The 13,695-nt window shown below is 43.2% G+C and overlaps 1 protein-coding gene across 3 annotated transcripts in view; it reads left to right on the top strand.

Annotated features, from left to right (window-relative positions):
* Dgkepsilon (diacylglycerol kinase epsilon) overlaps nucleotides 1-11,488 on the top strand; it is a 52,993-nt gene extending 41,505 nt beyond the window's left edge. For all 3 annotated transcript variants that reach the window (XM_075681826.1, XM_075681827.1, XM_075681825.1), the window contains one exon: nucleotides 6,252-11,488. In XM_075681826.1, the coding sequence (XP_075537941.1) occupies nucleotides 6,252-6,380 (129 nt within the window). In that variant the 3' untranslated portion in view covers nucleotides 6,381-11,488. The remainder of the gene's footprint in view (nucleotides 1-6,251) is intronic.
* The last annotated feature ends 2,207 nt before the right edge of the window (nucleotides 11,489-13,695 follow it).

Below are 13,695 nucleotides of genomic sequence, written 5' to 3'. Positions count from 1 at the left end.
ATGTTTCTTTCAAGTTCCTTGTTTTTTTTCTGCTGACCTGTTACATGTCCAAGAATGCACCAACCAGGCCAAACAAGAGCTTTACTGCACCTTGGAATCTTTGTGAAGTAAAGAATTTGTGATGTGCTTAAATACTATGACTTTGTTCTATGCGAACTTCTTAACTTTAGTCCAATGTGATGTGTAACCTCATGCAATGTTGATTCCTCACACTTTCCTCATTATTACCACATCATATTTATGAGCAGCACCGTACCATGCAAAGTTTGTGCACTGCACAACCTAGGTCAATATGCAAACAGGAGTGGAAGCGAATTCATACTGTGAGACGTCAGACCAGTGATCTTGAGGAGAGGAATTGTGAAGAGAGGAGCAGGCAGGCAAAAATGTGGCACATGAAAACACATCAATGTTTTACACAGACTGTGCGACAGCAGCACATACTTTGTGGCACAAGAATGGGGAAGCTACAACATTATATTTAGTACTCATGCACTACACGTAACGCATAGTAAGTATACCACACTGTATGTAGTGCTTTTAAATACATTGTTGAAGTACGTGGATTGGAGGTGTTTCATTGCAGTATACTGAAGATCAACAAGCAATGTAAATTAATACCAGAGTGTGTACACATACGTTTGCGTGTCAGTGCAAACACATGGCACAATACTGATAGACAGACATACAAACTGACCAACATGAAATTGTAGCAGGCTAGGCAAAAGAAACTTTGCTTTAAATATGTGCGCTGCATCTGTGCATGTGCGTGCAACAGTAGTTTCATAGCTATGCCCACATTACCTGGTCGAGTGGCAACCTGTGCCGTGCAAGGTGACCAGAGCTCCATTGTCGGCACTGTCAGCCCTCCAGTTCCCATCAATCAGGTTGCCTTGCCAGTCCTCAGTGTCGGTGGTACCCGGTGGACAGTACATGGCTTTTGAGTCTGGTGATTCCTTCAAAAGGAAGTTGTGCAGTACTACACATGCGGACACTATCCTCCTGATGTTGTCTTCCTTCGCCTTAAAAGGCCGGCGAAGGATCCGCCATCTCTGTGTTAATATACCGAAGGCATTTTCTACAACTCTGCGAGCCCTGCTTAACCTGTAATTAAATATTCTTTTCTGCTGCAACCCCTCAAATTGTGTGATTACACTGCTGTCTGCACTGCAGGCTTGTGCTGTTGCAGTAGATGAGCTCCCTAACAGAAGAGGGTGAAGAACTGTAGGAAAACAGGTGTTTTAGAATAGAGCAGACTCACCAAGATAGCAGGATTTCAGAGCTACAATGACCTGCACTTTTATTCTAACATTTTAGTAGCATTGCACTGAAATGCTACGTATTGGCTCAAATGTTTCAGGATCTCGTTTTCAAGATCCATTTACAAAGAATGCAAATCACCGTTCAGTGTATTGTGTTTTGCTTCCTTACAACTTTCTCTGATGCAAAGGTCTCCCGTGATGCAAAGGTCTCCCATTTAACGTGGCAGCATGCACAATCTCACTTGAGAACTCAAACTATATGTTATGCTATAGAGTGCCTACATATGTAGTGAAAGGGCCACTACATGTCAACATATTTTGGAAGTCTCTTAGTGCCATCAATGTTATATATATCAGCTAAATAAGGATGTGCCAGCTACATGTCTCAAAGAAGACATTTTATGATCTGCACTGCAAATTGTGAATATTGCAAGGCAGCAAACCATTACAGTTACGTAAACTAATGCTGGTCATGGCTACAAAACTTGTATGCATTGTGTTGACAACATCACCACTCACTTTTTTTTAATATGGCCTCATCATGTACGTCTTCAAAGGGAAGGCTTCATCGCCGATGAAAAAATAAGGAATGTCGCCTATCATTCCAAGACTTGCGCATGCAAGAACACCAAGAGTGCCGTCAATAATTTTCGTTTGTAGGTTGCTCCTGCTAAAGATGCCACCATCTGATTCACTTCCATGGTGGCCGATTTCAGCATACAGGAAGCTAGAATGAAAACAAGTATGCAGAAACATATCATTGATACGTAAGAGATCTGTCATTCATCAGTATAAGAAAAACTAAATTGTACAAAATTGACAAACAATGATGTAGTATGCAGGATCCGTTACCAAGGTTTCTAACTGTTCCTGGGTACTTTGCACAATAAATGAATTGAAATGAATAATAGTGTATGCAGAAAAGTGGTAGAATAAAGGTCATATTGCTGTACCATTATTATCCCTCTATTTTAGCTTCAGTTTTGTCTCACGGGCTGTTCCCATTTGCTGCATTCTCGCAGATACTGATGTCTATCTGGCGTATAACCTCTCAAAGGTTGACTTCTTGACACTCGTTGATTTATTGCACACAGGGTTGCGACTACAGCTGCTCACAGGTGGGCACTGATATGTACAAATGCTGCCGCCTTGGCTGCACATTTCCTGTCTTGAAACTCACGAAAACTGATTGCCTCTGTAAATCATATTCATTCCAGTGCATATACTATTCTTATTCTAAGTTTCTTTATTAATTTTATTCTTATTATTCAGGGATAAACAATACATCTTTACCTCAAAAATTATTTTCTATAAAAAATTATGCTATTTTTTTCCAAGACAGCTCTCTTCGAAGATTTCAAATCTGGACCCGCATTTGGTGAAAGAATTGCCCCACAAAGGCTGAACAACTATCAGATAACTTGCACAGAATTTTTTATTTAATGCACGATTTCACATAGCTTCAATTCTCACCACCTTGGATACTGAAGTGCAAAAAAATAGCGAAGAAGCATTGTGCATAACTATATCAGTGAGAAATGCCGGGGACACCATTTGGCATCAAAGTAACACCAAACAGTATTCAATTGTGGTCATACTGGTTAGTTAAAGCTTAGAAGAACAAACAAAACAACATTTCTATAAACTAGGCTTCTTGCTCAAACTGTTAATAAGCGAGATGGTACGATTGATTAAACGTACCTGTAGTTGGCGTCACTCAATGCGAGTATCGACTTGCTGAGCAAATTTTCGTAGTTTCAGTCTCTGCTTCCAGAGTTTGCCGGACACTCAACATTTGTGTGTTTTCCGTTTATCGCACCCAGGCAATGTGGCATGTTCCACTTGTCTTCAAAGTCCCTCGCAACCTGTGGTAAGCGGTGCAAAAGGCAAGAAATTGAAATCTAGTTAGTCCTTTGGAGACGCGGTACAAAAATTAATTTTTCATTATAAATAACTTTCCTACCAAATGTTGCAATTATTTGTGCAATACAGTCAGTGTGCAGCAATATCTACAGCAACATTAAGCATGCATAGACGACAACGAATAGGTTACCTTTAGTTTTTCATCCGGTGTGGACGGCTGAGCGACGTAAATCGGCCCGAGGACGTCCGAAGTGGCCTGGCATACTTTGGCGACAATCATGCAAGCCGTAGAGCGGCCAGATGGAAAATTGAAAGATGAGGAGCGCAGTGTCTCCCCTGCAGCCAGGAACCTGAGCCAAAAGACACGTTGAAAAACACGAAAGTGTATGCATGGTCCCGCTCGGTCACCGTGTAAGAAAACACTTGCTTAGAAACTAGAAATAACAAAAAGCCCTAAATTAATAGCGCTGAAGCCTTAACTGACAGCTAGCACTAGCCAGTGCTCTGGAGGAATTGCCCTTCGGTAGTTTGTGTCAGCTTTCTGTATCCTTGGTTTCAGGAGTTGTAATAACGTGTCGAAGGAGCACGGGGGCATCCTTAAATAACTGCAGAAAAAGCATGTGTTGCGTTACGTACAACTGATTCGCTCAAGAGTACATGTGCGTGCCTGAACTAAAACACTACAGTAAATCACAGGAGTGCAGAATGGAGACTCTCTCTGTAGTATTCCACATCCCACGAACGAAGATGGGGCAGCAAAGCATTGGCATGACCCATTTTCTCTCATTCTTGCAAGGCGGGGCGAACCCACCAGCGGCGTTGGCGGGCTGTCTTCCTTCGAGCGTTCTGCTGCTTGTCTTGAACAGCTGCTACGAGCAGAATGCAAACTATTTCGTCTTCTTCGTCCGAGCTGATCATTCTTCACAAGTGGTTAGCAAGCGAGAGCAGCAAAAACGCGCAAACAGCTGGTTTGTCGAAAGCGGTGCAAGCTCTCGGGGCGTTTGTGAAAGCGCGAGGCTCCGTGAGTGGCGGCACGGGCAGCTAGGCCAGGCGGGCGGTCTGAACAGCTCCTCGCGTGCGCCGCCACGCCGCGTTGAAAACCCGCATGCTTTTTGCTGCTCCCCGCTTTCCCGCTTGGCCGGTGTGAATGCACCTTAATTCTTTTCATACCGTGCCCATTGGGCATCATTAGCCTGCTAACGATGGTTTGAAATGCTGCTTTATAGACATTCTGTGTTGCTCACGGACACACTGCCTTATCGTACTTGAATGAGCAGAACTATAGTTTTGTCTTCTAAACAGTTCGCTTTTTCCCCCCAGGCTGTGATTTTTGAATATGCTTCGATGTTTTTGCGATCGTCAAAGTAGAAAGCAAAAATGACCGCCCACTATCGATGGTTTGAAACGGCGCTTTCAAGACCTTCTGCACTGCTCACGAACACACTATGCTACTGTATGTGAACGAGAACTATATTTTTGTTATCTAAGCAGTTAGCTTCCCCCCCCCCCCTCCAGTCAGTGATTTTTGAACGTGCTCCAAAGTTCTTGCGAGCGTCAAAGTAGAAAGCGAAAATGACTGCCCACTACCGATGGTTTGAAATGCCGCTTTTGAGACCTTTTGCGTCGCTCACAGACACTCTATGCCATAGGAAGTGAAAGAGGAGAACCATAGTTTTGTTTTCTAAGCAGTTTGCTTTTTCCCTGCTAGCAGTTAATTTTTGAACACTCTCTGAAGTTTCACAATTGTCAAATTAGAAAGCAAAAATGGCTGCCTACAGGAATGGTGCGCTCGCTTCGAAAGATAGCAGATCTCGCGATTACGTTCCATCAGCGGCTTATTTTATCAATGGATTGAGCAACAGTGAGTCTGAGGCTGCTGCCTTTTTGTTAGACTCTGACTCTGGGAGCGATGACGACGCAAGCCAGCCCAAAACATCGGTGACTGCAGCGCATCGTGCCAAACTGTAGTGCTTGTACTTAAATTTTTGTAGTGGAATAACTGTTCAATGAAAAATTTTGATTTTTTTTTTTTCAGAGGTAGTGCCTATTTGATGGCAATACATTTTGTATATCTCATAATTTTTGTTACATTTTTGTCTTAGTAGATACAAGCATGCCTTTACAAACTTTGTTCATATTTATCCCACAATCTTGAGTTTGGCAATTTATACCTTTTTTATGACGTACATCTCGTTGGAGAAGTATGGGAGAGGCCTTTGCCCTGCAGTGGGCGTAGCCAGGCTGATGATGATGACATCTCGTTAATAAAACTTTTACGCCTAAAAGTGCATTCATTCTGCATTTTGTTTATGTACGTATTACATAAAATATTAAGTACAGTAGTTCCTTCAGGGAAAGAGAAATCTGGTGTTACCTACAAATAACACCTATTTTCTCAATGGTAGGGAAAGAGTTAAACACCACAGAAACACATGCTACACCACAGCAACACGTGCTAATTTTGTGCTGCGACCAGTGCATTTCTCCTCTGGACTGTCATCTGTTTCACATGCTGTGAACAAAGACTCCACCACAGGTGGCACTGCTAACTAAAGGGCTGGTGACACCATACTATGGAGACACAGTTGGTCCAATATGAAGGCATAGCTGGTCTAATATGGGCCTATAGCTGGCTCTCTATGCTGCACACGAAGTGCTCAAGATCAGATCACTTTGGGTTACTTTGGCTTGAATCGGCAATGTTGTGATCTGGCAACATTGTAAACTTACCAAATGCGATATCGTGTGCTTGCGCACCACCTGTGCTATCCTCATTCATGAAACACTGCACGTGTGACTGTCCCCATGACAAACTGATCAATGCACACCAAATTGGTGTGGAATCGGTATCTTATGCTGTATGTCTATATACATCTTTAATATGAGTGTTCCATATGTGCAAATTATCTAGATTTTTTATTTAAGTACCATATTAAAAAGGTTTCACTGTAAAATGCACCATTGGGTGCTGTCATGTTTACTTATAATTCAATTTTCAAAGGTTGTTTACTTTTCACAGTTTTAAAACCAAAAATGGTGAACAGAAGTAGCTGCAATTTTATTGACTATTGAGCTAACCAGTGTTAACCTGTCAGGTGTGAATATTGCTTCTTTTGCTCTGGGCAGTTGGAGTTGCTGGAACATCTTCCTGTGCAAGTGGACGGCGAACCCTGGGAACAGGGTCCTGCCACCCTGCTCATCACATTCCACTGCCAGGCAGCTGTGCTTGTGAACCAGGGTGAACCCCAGTCATGAGCATGCAACCTCACAGATGGAAGTGTTGGTGTCTGGGAGAAGCATGGCACTTCTTGCTCACCAGACCATGCTACCAACATGTTGGGTTAGCTTCTGCAACCTGCGCTGCTTCATTGCAAGACTTTCGACGCCTATGCTCCCATTCTAGTATATGTTCGTTAATGTATTTAGACGTTTTCATGTGCTACGCGGTGACGTGAAATTGTTGATTATGGGAAGTAACTGCTGGTGGACGCAAGTGTCTGGTTGTGAGCAACATTCTGCCTCATTATTTTTTGCTGGAGGCACATCATTCCAAGTGCTGATTTGTTTTACGGTAATTTAATTTTGTGGTCTTGTGAATGTTTCTTTTCGCCCTGCAATACTCAGCTTTGTGAAATCTAAAGCCTCTTTTGTTGCCACCTGGTTACAGGGTGGTTCGCAGAGCCAGAGCATTTGCTTTTATGAACGTATTTGTTTTTTTTTCATTTTAGCTATTGCGGAATAATTTCGAATCGAAACATACAGAATAAGTTTAATGGTCTTTACATGTTTACATGTTACAGCTCAGGGCTGTTTGAGGCTGGATAAACAGAGAAGAACAAATATAATGACAGTGGGATGAGCTAATAATTTGTGTTTTTAGTATCATATGCATGGAGGGCCTTGGCCAACGTAATACCAGAACTAAGCGCACACTTTTCCATGAGTCTAGTATACGTTCATGTGCCCCACTGGGCGTGTATTGAGTAGTTACATTCGCTTATGATACATGTTTCTCGAGTTATCACTGAATGGTGTACAGTAAAAGCAAGTGTCAAATATATGAAATATGTGCAGGTGCTCGTTGTTGCTGCTGACGGAAATTTTGGTTAGTTATGCTAGTATTTTGGCTGAGGTTGAACAGCCTGAATAAAACAAGGACAATAAGAAACAAATACCACAGACAAGCGATAATTCAACCTCCCGCTGTTCAACCTCAGTTCTAAATTTCAACCAACTAGCCCTCATCAAGATCTTATTAATGCAAATATGTTGGCTGGCATCGACAAGATTTGCATGCAGTAAATGTAGCCGCAGTGTAACAGAGTCAACAATACGCTTATTGCACCCTTTGTTTGTAAAGGATGACGAAGTTGCTATTTATTGTTGCTAATAAGTGTTCATTTGATTGTGATGCTGTTCATCGGTTTTGTTGAGCAGTTAGATGTGTGAAATTATACACAGCATCTTTTATATTGCTGTTAACATTTGCATGCAAAGTTATTTGTACATGTTGTTCATCGAAGTGGTAATATGCTACTATGTATTATTTTAATCATCACATTATGTGTTGAACACCATGTACTGCAGTGCAGTTTTGTTAATTTGCTATGTGAGGAATTGTGTATTCTCATATAGTTCCCTTGTACTTGTAAAAAAAAAATGAATTGCAATTTATGTTTGTTTGTACTTTCAATAGGCAAGCACTCAGGCCAATACTGTTGACATGCCTTTTGTTGAAGCCCTATCACAAGGCCGTTATAATTCTTATCGGGCATACCTGTATACCATAGGTAATTGTTCGAAAATTGCATTTGAAATCAAAGTAGTTTAATGTGACATTATGAGGGATGGACGAATAGTGAACTTGAGGTTCAAAGCGAACTTGAAGCAAATAGCGATTTGATCGAATAATTTCTAATCGAATATATCACTTATTATAAAGAAAAAGGAGCAATTTTATCATGACCCGACTTATCTACACAATTTTTTTTTAAGAATTATAACTCATTTAGGCACAACATACTGCTTTTCTTTACTGCATTCACAAGTGTTCGTGCAAAAATGCTAGCTGCTCCCCATGGTCTGGAAGCAGCAGTTTCTGTCGACTGCTAACATTTCTTTCTGTTGAAAACAGCCTCTCAGTCCTTGCCTGTGTGGCAGGAATCGAGAGGTACTTTTGTGCCACCTTCATCCGGCTGCCATGGCTCTTCCAACACTTCAAAGGGTTTTCTCACCATGGAAGCGCAGGAGCACCGAGTAGCCTGCCACTTGGCAAGGAACACTTTCAAGTGCACTGTTTTGCACTATGCTAGAGCTCAATGAAGAAAGAAGACTCCACAGTGTGTTAATTGGAGGCTTCTCCATCTCTGGGCTAGCTAAGAACTTATTTGCTGCAGTCACAAGTGCAGCTTTTGCCAACTTTTGAAGCGAAAAGCTTCACTACGCTAGTCAACACCGCGCTTTGCGCGAGCCGGCGTGTCTCGGAATTGGCTCCGTAAGCGTGTTCGGAGTCGGTGCAGGTGGCCACCGCCGGCTCCGTTGCCTGACCTTTCGCTGCTGCTGTGCGTGACGTCACACGCGGCGCGCGCTATGTTTCATCGTTTGACGTTCGCCGCAAGTGCATGTTTATCGGGGAGGCCGACTATATTACCGCTTGCCAGAGAATAGGCGTGCGCATTCAACATGGAAGGAGAAGAGAGTAATACTACTGATACAGAGAGCTGTGTTTATGGCTGTACAGAAATCGTAAGACAATGTGCCCAACAGTGATGAATAAAGAAGTCTAATGATCCTTCATAACTTATGGTATATATCATTGATAAGCAATTTGCATAACTACACAAGGCACACGTATAGCATAGCCATAAGCTAATCAAAGCATATTCATAAGTTAAACCGTCAGCATAACAATAGGCTAAATCATAAAGCATGACGATAAGCTAATCCGTAAGCATATCCATAACTTAAACCATAAGCATATCCATAACTTAAACCGTAAGCATATCCATAGGCTAAATCATAAAGCATAACCATAATCTAAACAAACCATAAGCATCACCGAATTTTTTCGCTTCGAGATATCCAGGTTTAACCTTAGCTAAGCCCCAGCCAATTTTTTTTACTCTCCAATGTAGCAAATGTCTTTGTTACGAGGGCCAACCAGCATTGCGTTTGCTGGAATATGTGCCATTTTAAGCCAGGAAACCTCGTTCCAAGACTGCGCAGAAGGCTCTTTGCAAATCATGCTGCTTCATGACCTTCAGACACGTGCAGCACCACTTGTGTACAGTGCACAAGAGGTATCAATTGGGAAAGTGTAGGATAGTGGTCTGTGTATAGTTCGATCGTTGCTTGGTCTAGGGGCTGCACTGCTTTTACAGCCGCAACGATTAATTTCCATTCTTTGGAACTCAAGTTGTACATGTCAGATTCACAAAGCTCAACTGAAATTGGGGCACAGGGCTTGAGGAGCCTTTCCAATCATGGCGCACTCGCTGTTCCTGCATGTGGGGATGTCTTGAATCACTTCATGCTGGGCCATGTGCATGTTCTTTTGGACGTCCATAAGCATTGACCCACAATCGGTCGATACTTTGCACAAAGCTGGGGAAAGCTTGCGACTTCCGTTTTGATAATCTATTTTTGACTCTGTAAAAACGTACAGCCTTCGAGATTTAGTTGTTGTAGGATAGCCATTACATATAAAGCATAGCCTCCAAGACTTGCCCTGTCTGTCCGTGGCTTCTGGCTAACTATTTGGGAGCACCGAACGAATAACTTGAAAAATTCAAACACTACCTGAATTCAAATCGAAGTGAATAACGAATAGAGAACAATTTGATTTTGAATATTCAATGACACTGTATACTATTCGCCCATCCCTAGACATCATTGAATGCACACTTAAAGTACATGTTTACACATACTTAATTTTGAAAGTTTGTTACCAGGCACTTGAGTGCAACTTTCAAACAGATGTTTTGTGAAAGCCCATATTATATCTTCTGTTAAATGTCACACCTCACATATTTGTGTTTGTCAGGCTAATACTACATATTGAAAAACGCTGCTGTGCTACTGTTAGTAGCAGTAATATCCTGACAATTGGATTTATATGCCAAGTTATTGCACTAGGTGCATGTGTTCAGTTCTTGCAGGTTGAAAATGGGCTAATATTACACTGTATAAGGTGACTGCATACCATTGCATCTGTACTTTGTGCGACATGGAGGTGACATTTTGCCTTGTATAACAATGCCCCTGTATACTGCTGTGTATGTCATAAATTCTAAGTTGTCACATATTGGAATGAGCAGCCTAAATATGTGTGACATTTTTATTCGGCGAGTTCAAGGCAGATGACCAGGGCATGTAATAAAAAAGGCACTTGCAAAATCTGCTTGATCAATATCGTCGTTAATTGACAAGAATTAGTAGATGTGGCCATTGAAGGATATGTAGGGAATTTTGTCTGTGAAACTTGAATCGCCTGGAATGAAACACAAGTCCTATACACATCCATAATTGGAATAACTCAGTGGTTTCGGGGAATATTTAACAGGATTGGTTACTATTATTTATATTGTCATGTAGTGACGATGAAAGACAGTAGGAAAACTGCAAATAACGAAACCAATATTTTTATCGGTCGGACCTGTGTTAGAAAAACAAATAACAGTCAAGCACAGCGATAGCGGCGAGCACAGTCGACGATCAACGAAAATCTAATCTGCATGTCAAGTGCCTTGGCTTTTATACAAGACTTGTCCAAAGTTCCAGCGTAATCACTGGTGCCTGTGTGCCTTCCAGAAACTACTACACAATTCATGTAGCACATGCAATCTGATTATATGAGCTTCAGCGAGAACATTCACAGAAGATTAATGCTAACGTTCGAGTAAGTTCCACATCATGCAGGCGCGACTTGCACTGAGCGATAACTTTAAGTAGTCCCCAAGAAAAGGATGAATAAGTACACGTTCCAAATGCCTCCCTCTTAAAAAGCTTTGTCCCAATGCTACAAACATGAGAGCAAAAACTAAAGCACACACACACTAATGAAAAATAACCAACAAATAAAAACTATGTAATACGTTGGTAAAATACATAATAAAAGTACAGTCGACTCCCGATAATTCGAAGCCGCTTAATTGGAATTTTCGGTTAACTAGAAGTGAAGTGCTGGTCCCGTCAGTTTTGCATGTAATCCTATAGAAGAAATCGCTCGATAATTCGAAGTCCTCATCCAGTAATATTGTTTAATTGGAAGTTAATTTTCAGCCGGGATCCTCGAGGTGACCGTCATTCTTTGGTAGAATGTGCAATTTTTCAAGTGTTGCAATAGTTCCGTGCTCCGCGTTGGTGTCATCGCCACCGCAGCCGCCCGCAACGCCATCCTTATCGGAGCGGCGCGATTATTCATTGCTACGGCTGCCGTGGCCTCCGCGATCAACTCCGGCGGGAGGCGAAGCGACTCCCGCCGGAGGCCACGCGCGGCTGCCACGCGGGTGCCATAGGTGCACGCAGCGCTGCATACTGGCAGTGGTGAGATTGTGCGAGATTAGTCTTGCAGCGTGTGCAGCGTTACGTCGAGGCGTGTGTTGGTCGAGCGCCTTTGTGTGGGAAGCTCGTAGGCTAGGTTGTTCCACGAGTGATTCGGAATTGACTGTACCTAGTAGCGCAGTTTATAGCCAAGGCAAACCGTGGCTCTTATCGCACGCTCGACCTGGCAACGAAAGTCGAGGTTTTGAAGGAAGTTGAGAAGGGAGGTGCCGCCAAACAAGACATAGCGCGGAAGTACGGGATCAAGCCGAACACGCTCTCTAACTACATCAAGAACAAGCGCACAATAATGGATGCATTTGAGAACGACAAGTTCAAGACTTCTCGAAAGCGAATGCGCACCGGCGCTTACCCAGAGTTGGAGAAGGCTCTGCTGGTTTGGATTAGGGAGGCCAGGAGCAACAAACTTCCTCTCAGTGGAGACATCGTTGCGATGAAAGCCCGAACGCTTGCAGCAATGTTGGGGATCGAGGACTTCATTTCGTCAGATGGATGGCTGACGCGCTTTAAAGATTGCCATCACCTGGTTTTCAAGAGCCTGTGTGGTGAAAAGGCGTCCGTTAACCAGGAAACATGCGCCACATGGAAGAACGGAAAGCTGCGTGAATATCTCTTCGAATACAGACCGGAAGACATCTTCAATGCAGATGAGACTGTACTCTTCTATCGGCTTCTACCAGAGAAGACCCTGACATTCAAGGACGATGACTGTGCTGGGTGCAAACGCAGCAAGGAGAGAGTGTCGGTGCTGATCGCGGCAAACATGACTGGCACGGAACGATGTCGGTTACTTGTGATCGGGAAAGCCACGAAGCCGAGATGTTTTGAAGGCGTGAAGACGCTGCCTGTGGACTATGAGGTGAACAAAAAAGCGTGGATGACGGCCGAAATCTTCAAGAGCTGGATAAGCAAATTGGACCGCAAGTTTGCTGCTTTGAACCGCAAGGTGTTGTTCCTTGTCGATCACTGCCGTGCTCACGGGAATGTGCCAGCCTTGAGTGCAATACGCCTCGCATTTTTGCCTGCAAACAAAACGGCCGTTTTGCAGCCAATGGACCAAGGCATCATCAAGAATGTTAAAGTCCTGTACAGGCGGCACCTCCTCGAGCGCATGATTTTGTGTATGGATAGCTCCACAAAGTACGAGGTGAGCCTGCTTAGTGCCATCCACATGTTGGCGCGAGCATGGGATCGTGTGAAGCAAGAAACAATCGCAAACTGCTTCAGGGCTTGCGGTTTTGTGGCAGCTTCTTCGGAGGATGCCTCTGAAATTTCAGCGGAGGAAGCGTCAACAAGTGAGCTTGACGGCACTGATTTTGGTGATGCTCTCGGGGACGTCAATTTTGAAAATTATGTCGCCGTAGAGAAGGCGGTCGAAACGTGCGGTGCGCTGACGGATAGCGAAATTGTAGAGATTATTCAGCCCCAGGAAGCGACCCAGGAAAGCGACGATGACATTGAAGGCGAGCCGCAACCTAAGGCTGCCGATGTAGCTGCGGGCCTTGCTCTTGCGGAGCGCTTCTTTGCCGCTAAAGGTAACGCAGAAGAAGCGTTCCGCCACATCTACAGCCTGCAGAACTTGCTTTCAGCAGCGCGATTCGGCAAGAAGAAGCAAAGCAAGATGACCGACTATTTTTCTTAGAGAAAATACTCGATTCGCCACAAATAAAGTGCTGTTTTTTGTGTTTTGTGCTTAATTGGAAGTTCGTTTAATTCGAAGTTTTTTGCGGTCCCCGTGAACTTTGTATTAACGGGAGTCGACTGTACATAACTCGTCGAAAGTTCCAGGGTTGTCACTGGTGCTCGCATGGCTTTCAAAAACTACACAATTCATGTCGCACATGCAGCCTGATTATACAAGGTTCAGCAAGCACATACGCAATAGATAAAATCAATGATAACATTCAAGTAAGTTCCAAAATCATGCAGGCTCGTCTTGCACTGAGCGATAACATTAAGTTTTTAGCTGGTGAAATGCAGTTCCTGAGAACAAGATAAATAAGGACGT

Source organism: Dermacentor variabilis, chromosome 2 (assembly GCF_050947875.1).
Source record: "Dermacentor variabilis isolate Ectoservices chromosome 2, ASM5094787v1, whole genome shotgun sequence".
In the NCBI taxonomy this organism is placed as follows: Eukaryota; Metazoa; Arthropoda; class Arachnida; order Ixodida; family Ixodidae; genus Dermacentor; species Dermacentor variabilis.
Note: the sequence above shows the minus strand (reverse complement) of the source record. Positions and strands in the feature narration are given on the sequence as shown.